A 22464-nucleotide genomic window follows, 5' to 3' on the forward strand; every position below is an offset into this window, starting at 1 on the left:
TGTGTGATAGCTTGTGTTGGTATATAACACAAAACCCAATAAGATAGATTAAAGTTTGCTGTTCTTATCTGATGAAATGATAAAAAGGTGAATGGTCTTGCAAGGGAGTATTTCCTTCTAAAGAGAAAACCCAATAGGATTCAACAGCAGAAAACTATTTCCTTTAATCGTTTCTAAACATTTTAAATACTTTTAGAATCTTTCATTCCACTGGATTATTTTTTTTTTTTTTGCTGTGTGAACACGGCCTGGGAGTGTTCGGCTGAGCGTGTGCACAGTCCTCCGTGCTGCTGGATATCAGGAAAGTCAAGTATTTACATTCGCCATCGTCTTCCGGAGGTGTTTGCACAAAGACTATTTGTGGTGGTCTTTGTTGTTGCCAGGTTGTGTAATCAGATCTTGTTTATTGCATCAGGCCTGTTTCAACATATCACAATAATGATAAACAGAGAAACCGGAGTAGTTTAGGAGAGAGTCCAAGAGATGCAGTGAGTATTAACAGAGGGCAACATAATCCACACTGTTATTGACAGTGCCGAAGGAGAGGCACGGGGACAAGGACAAACTGGGAGCCCTTGGAAAGGAGCTGCATATCAATGTGCTGATCGTTTTCAGTGGGTATTTGATTTTAAAGGAACATTTCAGGATTGTTAATTGTTTCAAATTAAACTTACACCAATACCATCTTGCCTTCGGAAATTCTTCGCGACAATGCTGAGCTGCTGCAGATTTGTGTGTCAGAAGATGGGTAGACTATAGGACATGGTCAGCAGAAATGTTCGGCTAAGATCAAGTTTATTTTTAATAGCAATGTATATTAATGAACATTTACATGGAGATATATGACATTATAACCAGGTGGCTAATTTCTATCTCTCGTTCCATTGGCAGGTTGTTGTTACAGCAAAATAATACATTTAGGGATAAAACAATACCAAATAACACTAGGGAATAAACAAACTTAACGTCTGTATATCTTTATATACTCAATGTTGACATTTTTGGCTTTCCAAGAGCCAGTTGTTAGGATGTTTTTTCTTTTTCTTTTTTTTTTTAAATGAGATGAGAAGTGAAAGGTTCCTCGTGTTTGTTGGAATTATGTTCAAGTGGGAGAAACATTTCAGGAAAAAGCAGTTCCAAAGCAGTTTTCCTACTTGGAACTGAACAGTCACCCCAAGAACCTGCCCTTGTTGCCTTGCTGGTATTCTTTTGAATAAACTGTTGTAAAAGCAATGGAGCATAATCATGAAACATTTTATAAACCAAGAAGGAATCTGGACATTTTACTATGTCGCCCCAACTTAGTCACTTGTATTTCTGGAGTATCTGGCAATAATGATACAATTTGAGTTTAACTATCCTCAGTCAGTACTAAGTGGCCAAGAAAATATCCCCCATACTACTACAACACCACCAGGCAATGTTTTTACAATCTGTAATTGTTCAACTTAGGTGAGTCAACATAAAGTAGACTCAGTTTCTTTGTTCTTGGCAATCTGGTGTAGTCTTCTGCTGCTGTAGCCCACCTTCATTGAGGTTCAACGTCTAAAAGAGTAAACATTTGAGACACATTAGCCTTTTTAAGACATCACCTCTTCTGAATCCTGATGTCATCACACTCACTTGCAACTTACTGCATATTTCTGCTTTTTTTAGAGCAAACTTGAGAGCTCAGAGCTGGTCATCCACGTTCAAAGTCAACATCGCCTTTCTTAATCATTCCCAATCATAGTTTGAACTTAACAAGTCATCTCCAGATGCCTAAATGCATCGAGTTGCTGTCATGTGATTGAATTGGTTGATATTTCTTTCAACCAGCAATTGCCCAGGTGTACCTAATGAAGCACCTGGTACGTGGAAAACTCTGAGGTCCTTTCCAAGGGCTCCCAGTTTGTCCTTGTCCCCGTGCCTCTCCTTCGGCACTGTCAAACGTCTTCGTTTGCTCCAGTCGCAAAGACCTTGACCTTGTGTCCAGGGTGTAAATGTGACAGACTTACTCTGACACCTGGGCTGTGATTCATTCCTGAGCTCTTTAAGGTGCACTCAGGCATTTTAAAGTTAGCAGCCCTGAAGTTCCTGGGAAGACCATCGAAATTGAGACAAGGCACAGGAATACAGAGGTGGATATAGATCCGGTCGAGTTATTATGAGGGATGATGCAGTGTCCTCAATTCTGTAAAGATTGTTAAAAATTTCGATATGTGGGCGACTGCGAGCTCTCCCCCTCTCACTCACACTCTCAGATATGCTTTAAATGGGTTACTGTACTAAGGCGATTATCCTAGTGAGTGTGTGTTGCATAGGCACGCATGTTGGCCTGTGTACATGTCAATTGCTAAATGTGCAACGCAGCAGCAGCATGTATGTGTGTGTGCATGTTCGTGCGCCGTAATTAGTTGCGTGCCGCGCGTAAAACACACACATGAATAATGCACCATCCATCTGAATTTTTAATATCCCTCCTCTCTGACACTGTGCATTTGAGTCAAAGTGAGAAACAGAGGTACACAAAATCTTAATGGTTTTATGTCCTAATCTTTAGTATTATCCTGTACTTACACTCGCAGGAGCTTACACATGCCAGCCTCGCTTCATGCGACGCCTGCGCCTTTAAGGGAGTGATAGAGAGTCAGGGGTAAAAGGGAAGAAGGGAGAGCGGGGAATAGAGACGGATGAGCGGGGGAGAATCATAGAGAGACAGTGAGGGAAGAGGAAACAGAAGGGGAGAGACGGGGGCAGGCTAAAAATAAACCTACAGAAATGCTTTTTAAATCTGCAGCAAAGCAAAGTATTCATTGGAATAAATGCTCCATGCGGTGGGACCGAGGCTCCCTTCTATACGGCTTTAGTGCTTTGTGCTGTCACCCGCGACCCCCTCACACATATGTGTTTAACAAATGATCACCTCTAAAGGATTTTCTCATCAATTTATGATACACTGAGCGGTAAAGTGATAAAATGGGTGGAATGCAAAGAAAATGTCTGCTGCACACAGCCGAGGCCCCGGAGCTTTTGGAGACTGTTGTGGTTTAAGAAGCGCTTCTCGCCTCACCTTCTCCTACCTTCCTCCCGCTCCAGGCTCACGGAGAACCCTGATTTGTGCAGCACAGCCATCTGCTCAGACTAATTAACTAATTAACTAATTAATGAACTCTGGGGAAAGGCCCACCACCATCGTTTGGCTCCGGGAACATTTTTAACCTCGGGAAGAGAGATGAAACGCATCTTCTGAAAACATTTCGCTTTACTTTTTTTTTTTTTTTTTTTTCAAAATTCAGCTTATTACTTGAAAGTAGACAAGTTCTCTATTTGAAGCCAATTTTCATGATGGTAAACAACAAAAACTTGCGTGGCTCGCGTAATAACTAAATCCATGGTTATTTGGTTATTGTTCTGACAACTGAATACTTTTCAGGAAATTTACTTTACGTTTAAAACCCCTAAACCTAACAAACCCACCGAAAAAAATCTTTCTAAAAGTCCCGAAAGTGTTTATAGTTATAGACTGTTAATTAGTCTCGGTTACAGAGATCTTAAACTTTCTGTTCAAAAGTCCAGATGTGATTTCCAGACATGCCCAAAAGTCTGGGACAATTTGCAAAGAAAAAAATCCCTTCTATTAAATCAGCTTAACCTTTTCAAAACAATTGTAGTATTATGCCAAAAACTGGTTGGTTGTGACCCTGAGTGCTCAATTTTTTTTATTTATGAAGAATGAGTATCAAAACTTTGCATTGAATTCTAACTTAAAGTTGATCAACGTTAGTGCTTCAACCAACAAAATCCATATTTCTTTGTACACAGGAATAAACAAAATGCATAAAATGCACTGCAAAATGAAGAAAGGAGTTAAAACAGAGACATGGATACTGTACATGATTTACTTCTTGGGAAAATTGTCACTGTTCACTTTCAAGGAGATTGGTAATTAGCTTCATTTATTTGATTTTTTATATTTTCCAAATTCATTTTTTTCTGAAATTTCATCTTTTTTATCCTCTTATTTTTCATTATTGTGTGCCATTAAAATAAACACATTCAATAATCAAAAACGAATCTAAGTAAACGTCTCATTAGTAATTTTATGTTTTTGTAAAACTCTTAAGAATCTACATGTCGGTTATGTATGTTTTCTTTTATTTTAGAAAAGTAAAACATTGCATTTTTCATATGAAAATAAAAAACAACAGTAAAAAAAAAAATCTGCAATTTTACATTCTTTGCTCCATCTAACTCACCAACCAGTTACCAGGATTCTTTGCTTTGTGTTGCATCATTCTTATATTATTGGACCCCCCTGTTCCACCCTGTTAGCCTAATGAGCTTAGAAATATAAGCCAGCGAATAAAGTTGGATTTAAACAATTATAAAAATTTTATTTTTCATTTTTAATAGAAACAATTTTTAATATTTTCTTTTTAATCCAGTTAAATATTAAACTGTTTATTAAGTATTTTTTCTCTGCTTTTGCTTACAGACAGACATTACATCAAACATCGTCTTTGCAAAGTTAAAGACTGATGCAATGATACAGACCTTCATTTGATTGACCTGGCTTTACATCCATTGTCTTTAATGATATCTTTATTGTATCCATGGGCACTTTTAGCCATCAGTCTATAAAGTTTAATGGTTGCCCACTCTGGCTCCAAGAATAGATTTGTCTAAAATCCCTCACGCTTCCTGTGTCCTGTTTCCGATGAGCCATAGTCTGTGAAACACCGTTGCAATAATGACTGCATCAGTGTTGCAGTCATTGACTTGATGCCAGTCAAGAAATTGACTGGCATCAAGAAATTAACATAATAATTATAAACAAAAAACAAATTACTAGTGTCTATTTGTTTTTATTTAAAGTGGACATATCTGACTATCAAATTCTTCGGAGGTTGTTGAAGCACTCGTCCCTGGATTGCTTTGCGCCAACTAAAGGGATTTTAGTCAAATCAATTCTTGGAGCCAGAGTGGGCAACCATTAAACTTTGTATGACTCAATGAAGTAAACTGGTTTTTACCTGATTTTCAGTCTAAAACTGACAGTTATCAAAGTATCTTGCTGCAGTTGGAGTTTTGATAAGGCTGAAAAGTTGACTGCATTAGTTATCAGTGAATCAGAGACTTTAATGTTACCCTATGAATGTTACCCATGAAATATCATTTAGCTGCTCTGACGCCTAAAGTCACAGGAACAGTTTGAGATCTGCTTCCTGTCTTAGAAATGAAGCTAAATACTAGCTAGCTAACAGGATCTGAGTAGTTTATCTCCTTCAGTTCTATAACATGCCTACATTTGCTATAGATATGTGCGTAACTATAGGAAAAAAATAGATAAATATATGAAGTGGATAAAGTGTGAAACAATGTGTAAATCCATCGACTTTGCATAGAATAATTTAACAACACGTCTCCACGCACCCAAATATCACAAGAAAGAAAGTGGGTGATAAGAGTTTAAAAAAAAAACATGGTTGTGGGTTGAAGGGTGAAATGTGCCACCAGGAGAAGGAATTTAATGGTATTCAATGAGCCAGTGAAGGCAAACGGTTTAATAGTGCATCAGCATGGCAGGAAGTTATATCTTTCTCCTTACCCACAGACGTCAGCCACAGTTAAGCATATTATTATATTATGATTCAAAGCTTTGAAAATGTGCAGCACATGTCCCTTAGGGGAGAAAAGGAGCTGTGAAGAGAGAAATATGTGGGTTAAATTAGAGAGAGAGAAGAAGAGAGAGAGGGAGAGAAAATCAAACCTAGTGGGATTCATAACAAAGGCAGGTCTTTACATGAAGACATGGAGCACTTGAGAATGATGTTGAGATTAAGAATGTTACAATCATTTATTGTGGTTAGCATTTTCAGAGAAAAATCTCATGAATATATTCAGTATTTAAAGCAAGTATGGAGCATAACATTAGAGACGTGTGGCAGGCATCAACCATAAGTACATCTTTACCTTGAAAGTTAACTAAATAGTGTATTATTAAAGCTAGATCCAAGGTTTGTAAAGCTGATTACAAACCGTGGATCTGCTTTTGTTGTTTGACAAATGTTTCTAGAATGCCACCAATCATTATCGAACTAGAGCTTTTGAAAGAACAGATATAGTTATGTGGAAACGTCTGAAAGTTTGACAAAAAAATAAATAAAAAAATCGGAATTTTATTGTACCAGACAGACCGAGGCCTGGTTACAGGAAGACATGTCGAGTTAAGAAATCACTTAAATGATTTGTCTGAAATCAAAAAGTAGGTTAAAAAAAAATCTCAAAAAGCAGGAGCTCAATCTAAGGGAGTATAAGGTCAAAACTCAATGACTTCTGAGCCGGGTTTCTGCGCCATTTACACAGCTATTCTCCACAATAAATACGTAAGGGCCACAACATTTTTCTCACTCCACTTAGTCATGTTCCCAATTTTCTACACATATGGCGTAGCGATACGTGGTAAAAGTAATCTTATTTCTCGGCATGCCTGGTCATAGTTTGTTATGCATAATTGAAATAAATCTGTCAGCTGGTCTTCTGACTGGACCTTAAGCTTCATTGAGACTTACAGTGGTAGATTTCCTCTATAACACTCCAACAATGCTACATGTAGATATCATGGATACTCCCTCAATTGTTTTTGCATGTGTTCTGGAGTCATATATGTTTCTTCTTCTTTGACTTTTTACAAAATCTTCACCCGAGCTTGTGTTTAACTTCATGTGCACATTTTAATCACCTTTTCTCCCTGCATTAAAAAAAAAAAAGAAGAAGAATTTTGAAGCCTCTGATCACACCTGTGATGTCATGGGGAAATTATATAACGTGTCCTTCATCATGTTCCTTTCACCTCTGTCAGTCAGTATCTGATAATAGCTCTAGGCAATATTCCCTTTAATACCTGTTTTATGTCTGTGGATTTTTTTTTTTTTTAATCATTTCCCTGGAGTCCACACCAGCCCCTCCCCTCCACACTGTCCTGTGCAGACAGTTTTCAGTGACCAAAAGGCAGGTGCTCCGTTCAGATTACTCTGCAGATGTCTCTGAGAGCGGCTGAATGACAGTTCCGCATCTCCGAGGCTCACGATTAAGACTCCAGAATCACGGCGGCGCCACGAAAGAGAATAAATCTGTCACACAGAGAGAGAGACGGGGGGGGAATAAATGTATGAATATGAAGAGGAATAAATGAAAGAATAAATAGTGCCGCCAAAGAGAATAAATATGTCAAAAGCCATCAAAATAAATGCGGGAAATATAAAAAAGATTATTCGTTTTTGAAAGAAGATAGAAGTCGGTGGGAAATGTGGCAGTGAAAATAGATCTTGGAATCATCGCAACTAAAAAATGTGCAGCAACGTAGGAATCATAAAAGAATAAGCATGTTTATTTCAGATAAATATACATTAAAGACAGAAGAAAAACTAAATAAACATATTATTGTACAGTGCTCGTCACTAATTTTTTTAATTAATTTTCCCATTTAATTTCTCATTTCGTCTTTTTGTTTTATTCCTCAACAGATTTAATCCTCTCACTCCACTGCTCTACTCTGAGGATTTAGTGAATAAATCTGGTTATTATGGACCATTCAATGCGCCGAACCGTATCAAATATTGTAAGGAGTCATGTAAAGTAGAGCTGCATTTTTGTGACACGTCATATTTGGAGCAAAGATGACATTATGCCATGTTTTGGTAGTGAGCAATCCATGTTGCACAGCTCTGCAGTTTTTACATTAGCATTTAGCATGATAGGTTAGCATTGCTAACTGTAATTAGCAATCTCTGTTGCTTTCCCCTGTGAAATAAGAAGATCCATACCTTAACAAACGTCTGCCAAAGACATTTCCAAATCGAAAGTAGCCTGGAAAAGAATTGACCTGCTAACATTGCTCTCCTGTTTAGGTTAAGTGTCTGAGAAAAAAAAAGAAAACTGATCATTTTTTCTGCTTTTGGAACTATTAGTTTGATTATGCTAGTTTTGATGGATCTGGGAGACGAGAACAACGAGCAACAGGTAGAAAATATCTTGTTTCTCAACACTATCCACAAGTTTATTTCCATCCACAGGCGAGTGCCAGCAAAACAGAAAATCATCTATGACTAGAATTTTAAAAACTCCAATTTAAATTTGGATTTAAATCCAAATTTAAATCCAATTTACCAAACTCAAAATAAGCGTCTTCTAAACATTATGTGTGTAATTATAAAGATTATGTCTTACACTACCCGCACTAGGAATAGTTGTTTTTACTACAAGCGCCCTAATGTCATAAAACTCTTTTGGCTCAGAATTATCACATCATTTTGGTAAACATCCCAGGTTTAAAACTCCCCCCTTCACTTGCGCACTACTCCTGTGTTCCCTCGGAGATTCATCACTTTTCCCTCAACCTGTGTCTTTACTTAAAGGCTGATGACTCTTCTCACACGGTTCCTTTGCTCTTACCTAAAGCAAGAGTTGAATATGCATGAGCTCAGCCTCACAAACTGCTGCTCTCAGCGCTAAAGTCAGGAGGAAGACCAGCTCAGCAGAAGGGGGTGGTGTGGGTTCAGAAAGAAAACTTATTGTAAGAGGAAAAAGGGAAGAAAACGGTGGTGGCGAGAGGAGGTTGTGTGTGTGTGTGTGTGTCCACTGAAGACAAACCAAACACGTAAAACGAAGCAAGCTTCCAGACTCAGTAGCTAGCTCTGACATTACCCTCTGAGTTCATGCAGCTGCTGTGTACTTGATCGAGGAAGCGCTCGGATATGTGCATGCAAGTGCTTTTGTGAGTGTCTGTCCATATAATTTTGCCAGAAGCCCTGGACAGTTGCCAGGCAACTGTGGCATGCTGCTCAGCACTCGACTGGGCAGCAGACGCCCGTATGCTCGTGGTTTTGATAAGTAGCATGGGTCGGCGCTGATGCACGACCAGGTCAGAGTCGAGCCAGACAATCGCTGGGATCTGACAACGACTCGGTAAAGTAGGGGAGTGTAAACAATATCTTAATTGCGCGGATTGCTCCTTACGTTCCAGCAGCAACAGTGATGTGATCGGAAGTAACGAGAGATTTCTATTTTTAACAGCCTATTCAACACTACGCAGGGCTTCGTGGAAGCTGGAAGCAGCTGTGGTTTTTCATGAATTAGGTAGTCCTATTATCTCCTCATCCCAATTTAATCATGCTTTGTTTTGTTTTGTTTTTTTTTGTTTTTTTCCCTGATCGCTGCCTCATTATCATTTTGGTTGAGGACATTGCTGAATCACTGCAGATTTTCTACTTAGCAAATTTGCAAGATATTAAAAGAACAGTCATTTTTCTTGAAAATGAAAACGTGAAGGACTTTGAAAAGAAAAAGGGATTTATTTGATTAACATGTGACCAAAGTTGTTCAGGGTTAAAATGCGAAACTAAAATGGGGATAGGGGGAAAAAAAGAATTAATAAAATGTTTAGTCCATCAGGACTAAACATTATCATCACTTACAATAATCATTAATAATAAAACCCACTTCCTGCTGCTCTTCCTTTGTCATTCAAGCATGCTGATTGAACCATCTGTGCCCGTGTACTGTACTTTGCTGCTGTCCTACATTTTTTTTTTCAACTGCCCTTTAGAACATACTGTTTAATTCAGTCACTTGAGCTATCTGTGTCATCCCTAATTCCCAAACAAGAAAACTGCACTAGGAAAGAGGCATGTCATTTTTCTTTTTCTTTATGTTTTATTAAAGGTTTTAAACCGAGTCGTAACTGGCGTTACATTTAATAAAACACTCAAGAGCGCAGACAGAAGTGTGTATGCATCTTAGAAATGAGTTGTTTATTCTATTCTCTTTGCTAAATGCTAGAATAGTGAGATATATATTTTAAAAAGCTTTCTTTGAAGTCAGAAGTTTGCATATGCTAAAAATGGTGTTCCATTAAACCAATTGGAAAACTCACCCGTCATCTTCGTCATCATCCACTTGTTGCCTGACATTCCACATCGTGAATGAGACTTGTGTTTGAGTGATTAGACATGAACGTTTTTCTTATTCCTATTGAGTTAGAGTTGAAGACGCCATCATACATATTTTTCAAAAACCAGCCATCCTCCGGACAAAGGAAGCATCATATTCTCTGATTTCTCCAGCGCGTTTAACACAAGTCAGCCTGATTTTCTTTGTCAGAAAATCCAGAAGACATAGAGGGAGGCCTCAACAGCAATGTCCCCTAGATCGATTACCACCTAACAAACAAACCACAGTTTGTAAGACTGATGAGTTGCTTGTTTAACTAGGCGGCCAGCAGCACAAAAGCATCAACAGTTAGACTATTAAACATAAAGGAAATTTTAGATGTAGTTTTGCCAGCGACAAATATTTCTGATTTGATTTAATTCATAAAATGGAACAAGCAAAAAACTGACACCCCTAGGACGAGGCAGAGATCAAGCCAAAACCAGCTGGTCAGTGTCAAAGAAACACTGTATTTATATTTGTTGTCAGTTTTGCACACTCCCACACATGTGCATGCTCTTAGAGTTATATTTATACAGCTCTGACTCATGGGTCCTGTTTTTAGACTTTTTTTTTTACACATGTTAAGCAACTCTGTATTTTTGGCATCAGCACCAGAGTCTGCTGTTGGCTTATAAATCAATTATGTTTTCATCTCTTTAAAAATGGAAGCGATGATATCAGTCTTCTTCCTACAGCGTCAAGCGTAGAGTCTGATAATCAATGTTCTTTCATTAAACTGCCTTAAATATACAGAAACAGTTTTTAAGACAATTATATGATTCATAAAAAGGAGCCTAAATTTACCCCTGAGTCCTGGAAACCGTCAGAGGGCTTAGGTTAAATGCTGAGACCCCCAAAAATCAGCTCAGGCAGGCTGTGAGAATGACATTTGTTCATATAATTGGAGTTTGCCAATAAATTTAAATGAGATTTTCATTTATTATATTTTTTAACTAAAGGAATCTTCCAAGACGATGAAATTCATCTGCAAATAAGTCATTGCGCTCCATGGATCACGGCATTTTCAGGTTTTAAACACTCTAAATGTTATGTAGCTGCCTTCAACAGGGACAAACACCTGACACACCGTATAATTCTGTGTTAGTAAAAATGCTAATGGTGCATAACTTGACTTTATTATGTCATATAACAGGTAATTGTTTTTGATTATTTCTTTCTTAATCAAGTGGGAAAAAATTGTCCAAATGGCCTAAATAAGGTATTGCCAGAGCATCTCAATCAGATTTAAGTCTGGGCTTTGACTAGACCTGTCCAAAACACTTTTTGGAGTCATTGAGAGGTGGAGTTGCTGTCATGCTTTGGATCATTTTCCTGCTGCATATAACCCACTTCTTTTTAGGCGTGATCATCAAAAACTGATGACTGATGGGTATTCTGTTGTAGAGCATGTGATGAATTTGAACCTGTGATAAGAGAAAAAAAAATATCCAGGCTCTGATGCTGATCTATCTGTTTTCTCTAAAATTCTGTTAAGTTTTTTTGCCAGACATAAAAGGAGGGACACCTATGAAAAAGATCCTCCAGATACAATTTTATACCAAATTTAGGACAGGCTGTTTGCTGTCAATTTCCTCATTTGTTTTTGAATTTCTTTTGATCATGTTACTTTTTTTTATGTTTTGCCCCAATTTGTCTTGTTTGGCCATTCCTATTAGAGTGACTTCTTGACTCACAGTTGATCACGCTTTTATGAATAAGGAACATTGATAAACTATATTTGTTATGTCCTCCATGTTTTAACAATAACTAATGGATGCTAACAGCAACAACAAAAAAAGACTTATATGTCTTCCGATTGATAATTCTGTTAACATTGTAGTGGAAGCAATGAGTAATGAGAGCTATCACAGTAAGCCGTTGGCAGGACGAAAACCGTTGGGACATCATTAGCCATTCACCCAAGGCCACTGACTGAATTGACATAAATTCATATTACCCCTTAAATTATGACCAGATTACTCTTGCCGCACATAATGAAGATCAGGACTCGCCGTGCTATTTGTGATGAGATATTAGATCCAAATCAAAGCTAAAATCTTGTGTCACTTCGCTTGCCCCTGGCATCAGTCATGGTCAATGCTGTGAGACCGAAGACCCTCACAGGAAGTGGCACAATTAATACAGCTCATCAGCAACTGCCAGGACAGGAAGCGGCCAAATCAAACATGGTATTTTCTCATTATTGCCGCTACCGCTCTGAGGAGAATTCCCATCCAGTTTGGAGAAATAATTTTCCATGTGTTACTGTCAGCGAATAGTAAATAGGCTTTGGAAAAAAACAACAACAACAAAAAAAAAAAACGGCACATTTGTCACTGCATGGGCAAAATAACTTTGAACCCATGCGAAGTACTGTAATGTACTCGGGAAAAGAACGAGGCATTCTGTTTGTGTGCTCGTCTCTCATTATGTTCGGTTTATTTTTCTCTTGTTGTGGGTGTGCACCTGCTGCGTAAATGTGTGCCCAGGAAGAAGGTGAAACACGCCTTCTGTTTCTCTCCTCCCCTCACTGCTAATATATATATATATATATATATATATATATATATATATATATATATATATATATATATATATATATATATATATATATATATATATATATATATATATACATTTTTAATTTCAAACTGTGCCGTGTTTTCAGAGACATTTGGTAATTTTGCAAGGTTTTTCGTGTGAAGTCTCTTCAGAGAGGCAGTGGTGGTGTTGTCCGTGAAAATGACAGGCGCAGCCTCCTGTTTGTATGGGATCATTCAGAAAATAAATGAATAATAAAAAATTTGTCTAACTTGTGTGTGACTGAATTTCCAACACACTCCTCCATTCACACATAACCTGCGTCTTCTGTCTCTGTTTCTTCTTGTTTACCCTGCAGGATTTCTGAGCACAGGGGACCAATCTGCTAAGGGGAACTATGGTTTGTTGGACCAGATCCAAGCTCTGCGCTGGCTCAATGAAAACATTGAGCACTTTGGAGGAGACCCAGAGAGAATCACGATCTTTGGCTCCGGAGCCGGTGCTGCCTGTGTAAACCTTCTCATCCTGTCCCATCATTCTGAGGGTAAATTTCTTTTAGCATCACGGCCATGCTGCTTGTCAAAGGATGTTAGCGTTTTGGGAGAGGGTTTCGTTTCTGGGTGTCGTAATTGTTTTATTTAACGCCCGGCGTACAACCGATCAACATATTTGTCAATGGTATAAAATGGATGTGATTTTGTCTGGATAGTGTTTTATTTTAAGCCCCACCACTCCTCTATCAAACCTTTTTTTTTTTTTTTTTGCTGCAGTGACAGCTGGAGGTATTTTTGGGTGCATGTCTCTCCCAGCTTTGCACGTTCACAAACTGAACGTTTCGTCAGCTCATCTTTTCGAGAAATAGCCCAAAGATCAGTCAGAGTGCGCAGATGTCTGGTCAGTGTTCAAATCTCGCGACAGAATCTCAAATTAATTTAGGCCTAGACGTAGACCGGACCGCTTTGATGTGTTAATAATAACTCATTTTATTTTTAGGCGCCTTTGTAGACACTCAAGGACGCCGAACAAGAACAAGAAGTTAAAGACAAGAAGTGCATAGAGAGAAAACAGGGAAGCTGAATAATGCAATAAAAATAAAATAAAACGCAGGGTGACGTGTAGCTAGTTTTCTGCCATGTGCAGTTCTCTTTGGTCACATCCGAGAAGGGCACCTTTTAGCACATATTCGCCGTGTCCTTTCGATGGCCCGTGATAAACTGCAAATAAAACATTCTCTCACTCCTACTCTTCCATAAAAGCTAGCTTTGTGGAGTGTGTGATTGAAAGTTGTCCTTGCAACAGGCTTTCCCGCCTTATTTCTGCAGCTCTCCAAAGTTACCATGAGCCTCTTCGCTGCTTCCTCCTCTACTTTCCCAGATAGTTAGCTTAGATAGATGACTATGTCTTTGTTGGTTTGCAGTTATGTGGCGCTCTTTAAATATTCCAGTGATTAAACAAAGCCCTGTGAGAAAGGCAGTGGCTCAGGAGGCAGCAATTTGTCCTGTAAGTTCAAACCTCGCTCGTTTCAGTTTTTTTTTTTTTATTTGCTCAACAATGTTGAAATTAAGCATCATTCTGTATTGGTCTAGTCAGTGAAATCTGCACATGGAAAAGATCAACAGGTATAAACTTTAGTTGTTTTTTTTCTTATAAGCATCTAAGATATCTAAAAATTACTTTCAAGTTTTGCTGGACAGCTAAGGTTCTCCCCTTTTCAGATTCAACAGACCAATCTGCAGTTTAATCTCATCCGTTTGTTAGTGGGCGACATTTAGAATGATGTGTTTTATTCCGTGGAGGGAAAGCTAGATCTCTGCTCTCTTGGTGACGAAGTCACAAGCTCACACACAAACACACACACAGCTACCATATCTACATAGCATGAGAAGGAAACACAAGAAAGACAGATATCTAGTTAAGATTATCACTCTGATTACTTCCCGTAGAGCAAATAGGCAAAACAGCATTTACTTCCTTTAAATTCAATTTGCTGACACATATTCTGAATTAATCTATTCTTTGAAACACTTTGTTCATCCTGAACTCAAACAAGCTCTGAACGCAGTGACCCATGACATGACTGAGATGCCGTGCTTTAGCAGATTCTGCGCAGCCTGAAGATTCACTGGGAGTCGTTGTCATATATGCTGCCTGATAAATATTTATCTGAAAACATAATACAGCTGAATAAAGCGATATCCATGTCGGCTCAACGTGACTAAGTTCGACTGTGGACCAAAACACCCTTAAGCCATCTCTGTTGCTCCCGAGTGCTTTGTGATGGGGCGTTTACACTCAGGAGTTCTGCTTTTATCTCTTCTACAACAAACAGACACACGAGGTTTTTGAAGCCAAAATCTGAAACTTTTATGCGTTTACTCAAAAGAATCAGTTAGTCCAAGTCGCATTCAGTTCATTTTTTGTTGTTGTTGTTGCTTTAAAGTAGACAGGCTTTCCTATGATCATTTTAAAGGTAAGAAGTAATTTCACATTTAATCTAAAACTCTTTGATTTTACATTTAAAGTTATGAGTTTGAGTAGGATGAACATTTTGTGGGTATTTTTATAAAGTACAACGTTTCCAATGGTTACTATAAACATGCAATTTTTAAGAAATTTTTGCAGTGGTCTTAATTTTTTAATTTTTTTTCAAAGCTGTTTATTACTCTGTACACTGAGAGTGCAGGACTCAAGTCAAATTCTTTAAATGAGTGCACTTCATTGGCCAATAAAGCAGAAGTATAGTAGATGTACAGTATATGATGGACTGAAATAAAGTTTCTCATTTCATAAACTGATGAAGCACAATCTTCCTTTGAGTTATTAGGTAATCAGATACCCAAGGAGGGGAGGCGTGTCTGTAACAGCTGCAGGAAATTACTTGGTCAGCAATGTCTGTCCAACAAATTACGTTCAATCTTCTTGGTAACCCATAAAACATGTAACATCTTAACTTTTATTGTCAGATGAAAAGTCAGAGTATCCACTGGGTTTCAACCCATATTCAACACAGCATCCTTGTATCACTTAGGATGAAGGACGTTCAGCTTGGTTATTGGTAACTGCTTCTCCTCCACAATATATTTTATGTATTATTGTTATAGAAAGTTGTAGCTCAGACTGTCTAAAGCTATTTTTTTTCCAACCAAAAGTTGAAAAGTGAAAATAGTAACCCGTCATTTTTGCACTATATGGTTCCAAGTTGAGGAATAAGTCCATTCAAAAAGACAAACTTTACGGGAAAAAAAAAGTTTAAAAAAATTACAAGGAATTTGAAGCAAAATATAAAGAAATCTTGTGTTATCAAGATGATAACACAAGATGTGTCATCATCTTGTGTTAGGGATGACACAAGACAAACATTCTTGCTAGCGCTCGGTCCACTTTGAGTTGTGTTATTCAGAAAAGTCCGCCACGTGAGCCGGCAATCGCAAACTAAACTCATCATTTCTCGCCATGCTATTACTTGTCTGTAAACTGACAATAAAATAAACTATAAAACTGGGCTTTGTTGAGTAAATTTATACTCTTGAAGTGGATAAATGAAAATTATGGAATGAAACTGACAGCTTCTCGTCTCTAAAACACCCACCAGATGTTTGTCCACTAATCCTCTCATGTGACAGTGTTTGCTGGAGCTGAGAGGAGAGTCAGAGAGAGAGAGAGAGAGAGAGAGAATGGTGCTCTAAACTTTCAGATTATTACTACTTTACTGTTAACCTTCACACTGACTCAGTGACCCAGGACAGATTAATAAAATTTATCTGCAAAAAGAAGCGAGTCCTCTGTGCGGTCAAGAGGGAAGAAATGCTCACAATAATCTTAAAATAAAACTTTTTTTTTTATGTTACATTGGCTATCACACATGTAGTTAAAAAAATGTTTTCACCCATGCTTTGATCTATACCATTCGAGTGTAGCTCTGGTTCTTTAGGATTGCGAACATTAATGCGAACATTTAGCTGCTTCTGACTAGTTTTTTGGTTTGCCTTGTATTTAACTCCATTTATCTTCCCATCAACTTTGACCAGCCTCCTTTAAAAAATGGCCTTCCTGCAGCATGATGCTGCCACCATCTGGTCTTACAGTAAGAATGGCGTGTTCAGGATGATGTACAGGGTTTGGGTTTTTTTCCCCCCCATAAAAGCCTTCCACATCTTTGCTGTCACATAAAATTTAAAACTTTAGATCTGTGGTCTGTAACTTTACATCACCGTGCCTCTTAAAAACATTGGTCAAAAGCAGTGAGTTTTTTTCCCTAATTTTATTGAGTGGAATCAGAGTAAAAGAGGGCTGAATATCAATGAATGTAGCATTTCTTTTAAAAAAAGATTTTTAGTTTTGTCAAACTGACAGTTGTATTTGCTTTTACTTTACAAGTATGGATTACTTTCTTCGCCTGTCACATAAAATCCTGATCAAATTCGGTAAAGATGAAAGCTGCTGCTTGAAAAACGTCTGTGAGCGTTCGCATAGACACACTTTTGCAAGCTCAAGTTTGTTTTTTCATGTCAAAATGCCAGTGGTAATTTACCTTAAACCTGCGCAGCTTCGGAAAACGTCAGCGCTAGTTTTTACGGTTCTGGCTTTGCACAAACAAATGAAAGGAGTACCGCATGAATTTGCTCGTTTGAACGTCAGCCGTAACAGCGCAGAGTGCGGCAAAGAGTTTTTCTCTTCTTTATTTTTATTTTTTTTAAGAAGTACAGCATGATACGTGTTTGCAGAGGAGAGACGAGATAAAGGAGCGGGGTTGGAGCTGCAGCTGAGAGGCTTTCTTAATTGATTTCACAGGGAGAGGAGCGGGGGTGGGGCACATGCAGAATATGAGGGTGGGGTGTGGGGGGCTTAATTATTAATGACAGAATCTGCAGATAAAACAGAGGGACAGCAAGTCTTTTTACATAACAGTGCATCGGTGCAACAGTGCGAGGAGTTCTCGCTTCCTTTCAGTCTTTCTCGCTTCATCCAACCAGCCCACAGCTGGGTACGGAGTTTGTCACTGTTTTTCCCGCTGCCGACTCTTGCTGTATGTAATGGAAAACACTCCTTTTTTTTTTTCCTCACTAATGTTCATAATGATCTTCCCCAGCTGTTAAAAGCAGCACGTTATGCGTCTCAGCCCGCTTTGTACATTATAGTCTTCAATTCCTTCTCCAGGATGTGCATTATTTAAAGCACTCACACTGGAAGGCCTTAAAGGCCTCCTTAGTTGCCGAACAAAAGGAAGGGGGAAAAAAATGCTACTCAGAAGAGCATACATGTTGCATGTGTATTAATTTGTGGTTTTGCTTTGTGCAGGCCTGTTCCAGAGGGCCATCGCTCAGAGCGGCTCAGCCATTTCCAGCTGGTCAGTCAACTACCGACCTCTGACCTACACCAAGATTCTGGCCAAGAAGGTGGGCTGCACTCTGGGGGACATGGCAGAGCTGGTTGACTGTCTGCGGCGGAAGAGTTTCCGGGAGCTAGTGGATCAAGACATTCAGCCCGCCCGCTACCACATCGCTTTCGGGCCCGTGGTGGACGGGGACGTGGTGCCGGACGACCCGGAGATCCTCATGCAGCAGGTTGACGATGACTTGCTAATATCTGAAAAGATCCTGCAGAACCGTGGCAGATTCTTGTCGTTCCTTTAGCAAGCGGTGTGTTTACATTTCTATCCTCTCCTGGTGTGTGTTCTTCAGGGCGAGTTCCTCAACTATGACATACTGCTGGGCGTCAACCAGGGAGAAGGCTTGAAGTTTGTGGATGACAGTGAAGGAGAAGATGGGATCTCTGCAGCTTCGTTCGACTACACGATTTCAAACTTCGTGGACAACCTGTATGGATACCCTGATGGTCAGATCACAATCTCTCTTACCTTATCATGGCTAACTAGTCCCACGCTGATAACTGTATCTTTTCCTCTTTTGCAGTTTTTTTGTAGTTTCCATTTATATCAAATATTGGAATCAAAATGCAGAGAAGGTCTATGAAAAACTTGTCATATTGTAGCAGAAATAATTTGAATGAATTTCCTTCAGCAGCATCTTATCAGTCTCTCGTAATCAGAGAAATGTTGACTCCAATAACAGTTCCTGAGTTCAGTTGTTTATGCTCACCTCCATATAGATCGCCATCAAAGTATCCTGATCTCTGGTGTTACTGTTCTTTTTCAGATATTCTGCAGGAGATTTGCTTTAGTCCTTGAGATCATTGTCCTTTTGTTAACCTTCTCCACCCCAGTGGTTCTAGGGCTGGTGCTTATTCTGCTGACTAAGTATCCAAGTGTTTTAATTCATCTCTACAATTTTTCTTCCTAAGAAGGCAGTTTCCTTGTTTAGTTTTGTCACAATGCACCTTTTTTTTTTAATTTGTGCATACCACAATATTAACACGTCAACTTGAAGTGAAGGTTATGTACAGTACAGACCAAAAGTTTGGACACACCTTCTAATTCAATGGGTTTTCTTTATTTCCATGACTATTTATAAGGCAAGAAATCCCACTTATTAACCTGACAGGGCACACCTATGAAGTGAAAACCATTTCAGGTGACTACCTCTTGAAGCTCATCAAGAAAATGCAGAGTGTGTGCAAAGCAGTAATCACAGCAAAAGGTTGCTACTTTGAAGAAACTAGAATATAAGGGGTATTTTCAGTTGTTTTACACTTTTTTGTTTAGTGCATATTTCCACATGTGTTATTCATAGTTTTGATGCCTTCAGTGTGAATCTACAATGTCAATAGTCATGAAAATAAAGGAAACTCATTGAATTAAAAGGTGTGTCCAAACTTTTGGTCTGTACTGTATGTAAAATGCCAGCTCTTGCGAGACAAAATGAAATAAAACGATTTATGCATGTATGTACAGTAGAGTAGAGTATGTACATGAGTCGTTTAACTGGCGCAGTGCCAATAAAAAATATTTTTGGGTTGAATTTGTTAGAGCAGCTTTAAACAACAAGTGATGTTTTGAAACTTCAGAAAACTGATCAGATCAGCAACAGCAGAACCGTTAGACGGTTGTTACACACACTTGAAGCTGGACTTATTAACCCCATTTGACAATGTTAAAAGACTGATGCTGTTAAAGACCTGGGTCAAAAATGGCATTTCTGGACTGAATCGCCCAATTTTTTTTTTTTTACCCCTCCAGGGGGTCTTTTGTGGGCTCTAGTGTCCCTTATATGATAGTAGGCTGACAGGAAACAGGGAAGGAGAGGAGGGAAGACATGCGGCAAATGTCGTCGGGTCCGGGAGTCGAACCCGCGACGGCCGCGTCGAGGACTCAAGGCCTCCAAATACTGGTCGCGCTAACCACTACGCCACTACGCCACGCCCCCGAATCGCCCAATTTTGTTACTGAACGGACGGCCTGACATTTAATGTTAGGAAATACAGAGGAGTTATCTTTTGCAAAGTAAGCTCAAATCATCAACTATCCACCACCGTGTTTAATTTTTAATAGGCTGGATGGTTCCCAAATGTCTCGACTCTTTTCCTGTCACAGCAAAATACATTTTTTCATAAGTTTTGTGGTTTGTTTCAATCCAGCGCTGTACTGCCACCAACTTTTTAAAAAGAAAAGGTTTTCTCTTGCCTATTATTTCAACTTTTGAGCAACTTCACCATAATCTTTCAGTGTTTTGTTCACAATCCTTACCCTTTAACAAGCTAATTAAGATCAATACATTTACTGCATATTTGATACCTTTCCTTAGTATTATTTATTTGCCTCCATTTTACAATGAGAAACATGTTGTTACAGCTGTATTAAATTACCACGCCCTCTGGTATTAAATGATTGCTTACATTGAATTTTGTTTTCTTTCCAAGGTAAAGATATTCTAAGGGAAACCATAAAGTTCATGTACACAGACTGGGCCGACAGGGACAACAGCGACATGCGCAGGAAGACCCTCCTGGCTTTGTTCACAGACCACCAGTGGGTGGCCCCGGCCGTCGCCACAGCCAAGCTTCACGCAGAGTTCCAGTCGCCCGTCTACTTCTATACGTTTCACCACCACTGTCAGACGGAGGCACGGCCGGACTGGGCGGACGCCGCTCATGGAGACGAGATCCCCTATGTGTTCGGGATTCCCATGGTGGGAGCCACTGATCTTTTCCCCTGTAACTTCTCCAAGAACGATGTAATGCTCAGCGCTGTGGTCATGACCTACTGGACCAACTTCGCAAAGACAGGGTAGGTAAAAGACCAAAATGTAGAAAGATTGAAGTACATAGTGCCATGTTTATAGCTTATTGACTCACCAGGTAAAGGTGTGTATAGAGTCAGGGCAATGAAATTACTGATTAGATGTTTAGGAATCATTTCTGTGACGATTTGGTCACATGTCACTGATTTTGGGGATTTTCTTTTTACCCGCAATATTAAACTCTTTGCAAGAGCAAGTGTTGGAGATGTTTTTATCATCGTCTTCATGAAGGCCCTTAACATGCTTAGTGATAGATTACACATCAACCTTCACTAGGCTTTTTGTTTGCAGTTCCACTTGTTTGAAACTTGTTATTTGCTGCTCTCACTTTAAATATGGATATGTTTAGGTGCTAATATTAATGAATGGTGCTGCGTGTTACACCAGTGTGATGTTGGTGGAAGACGAGCTTAGCTGCAAAACTGATATTCTGTCTGATCTCATGAGGAAGAGAACCTCTTTATGATTAAACACTTTGCATTAACTCTGGCTTGCATGGATTTTATTAATGTTTCCCACTCACTTTTTTATAATCGACTTTTCCCATGGTGTTCGTTTCTTTCTAATCACTTTAGCAACACAAGCGAACATGAACAAGCATCAATGTACTTGATACCCTAAAAAGCGTGGAACAGCTGTTTCCTGGAATACTTCATAATTATGCAGATAACACTTTGCGGCACTTCCCTTTGAAGTCAAGTCTTGTTCAAATTCTGAGCATTTCATTTGTGTAACACTTTAATCAGTTAATCGTGTGGCAGGACTACAGCAGATGACATCATGAATGTACAGACACATAAGCAGGAGCTTCTGTTAAGATTCTTGTCAGAACGAGGCATGAATGATCAGATCTGCCACTGCTTACTGTGTTACTCAAAGATTTACAACATATTGATATCTAATTAGTTCTCAATCAGGTCTTAAACCCAAATAAAAAATATTAAAACAGATTTTTTTATATATTTAATCTAAAAGAGGACTTAATTAGCATACAACTTGCTGGATGTGCAGATCTGGCAAGACGTTTTCATCCAAAATCACTTTTGTGAACTTTTAACTGGCTCGTTTTAACCATTCCTTTTCCATAGTGGAATAGCTACACCACTTGCATCCTTTTCTAAAATGATTTTCTAAATCAAGAATTGGTTGCCAACGTTTTAGTTCATTCTGGCTGTTCTGGAAGTCACACTGGGTCAAAGCTATGCATACTACTCTGCAAGTTTTAATATTTGCTTAAATGTATCACATCAACTTGTAAACCTCTGAATCACATTTAGCCTCTTCATGAAATGTAAACGAAAATGGTGTGGCTTGAGATTTTAGCAGTTTGATTTCTCTTTTGTTCGTTCATCAAAGACTATGAACCATTTTAGCCGCAGGTGTGAGACTCACACGTTTATCTTGGTTGCATTTAACCAGAAAGCCCTTCACTACATTCTGATGCTTTTGGAGGTATCTCGGGTCTATTTGCATTCACTTATACATTTGAATTGCACCAGAGTTCACTTCAGCCTAACTGAGACCCATGTTTTTAGTTGGAACAGAGTTTGCATCAGAGTTCGATGGGTCATTCACGCCTCCTGAATTCCTAGGCAAACAAACTAGAATGTGCTTAAACTGGACTAAACAGGGCTGGTGGGACTGTACCCTACATTTCTGTTTTAATCAGGCTAACATTGAGCTTATGGAATAACCCAAATGTCAATGCTGTTAAAAATGTATTGACATAGGTGAAAAGCCAGGCAAGTAACTG

At 38.8% G+C, this 22464-nt stretch overlaps 1 protein-coding gene across 3 annotated transcripts in view; it reads left to right on the forward strand.

The window, feature by feature from the left end:
- nlgn2b (neuroligin 2b) overlaps positions 1 to 22464 on the forward strand; it is an 83889-nt gene that overhangs the window by 54598 nt on the left and 6827 nt on the right. For 2 of the 3 annotated variants that reach the window (XM_032576389.1, XM_032576392.1), the window contains 4 exons: positions 12875 to 13060; positions 17815 to 18080; positions 18198 to 18351; positions 20332 to 20698. In XM_032576389.1, coding sequence (XP_032432280.1) covers positions 12875 to 13060; positions 17815 to 18080; positions 18198 to 18351; positions 20332 to 20698 — 973 coding nt within the window. The remainder of the gene's footprint in view (positions 1 to 12874; positions 13061 to 17814; positions 18081 to 18197; positions 18352 to 20331; positions 20699 to 22464) is intronic. The other variant, XM_032576391.1, reaches the window with a different exon arrangement.

This window comes from Xiphophorus hellerii, chromosome 11, assembly GCF_003331165.1.
Source record: "Xiphophorus hellerii strain 12219 chromosome 11, Xiphophorus_hellerii-4.1, whole genome shotgun sequence".
Lineage (NCBI taxonomy): Eukaryota > Metazoa > Chordata > Actinopteri > Cyprinodontiformes > Poeciliidae > Xiphophorus > Xiphophorus hellerii.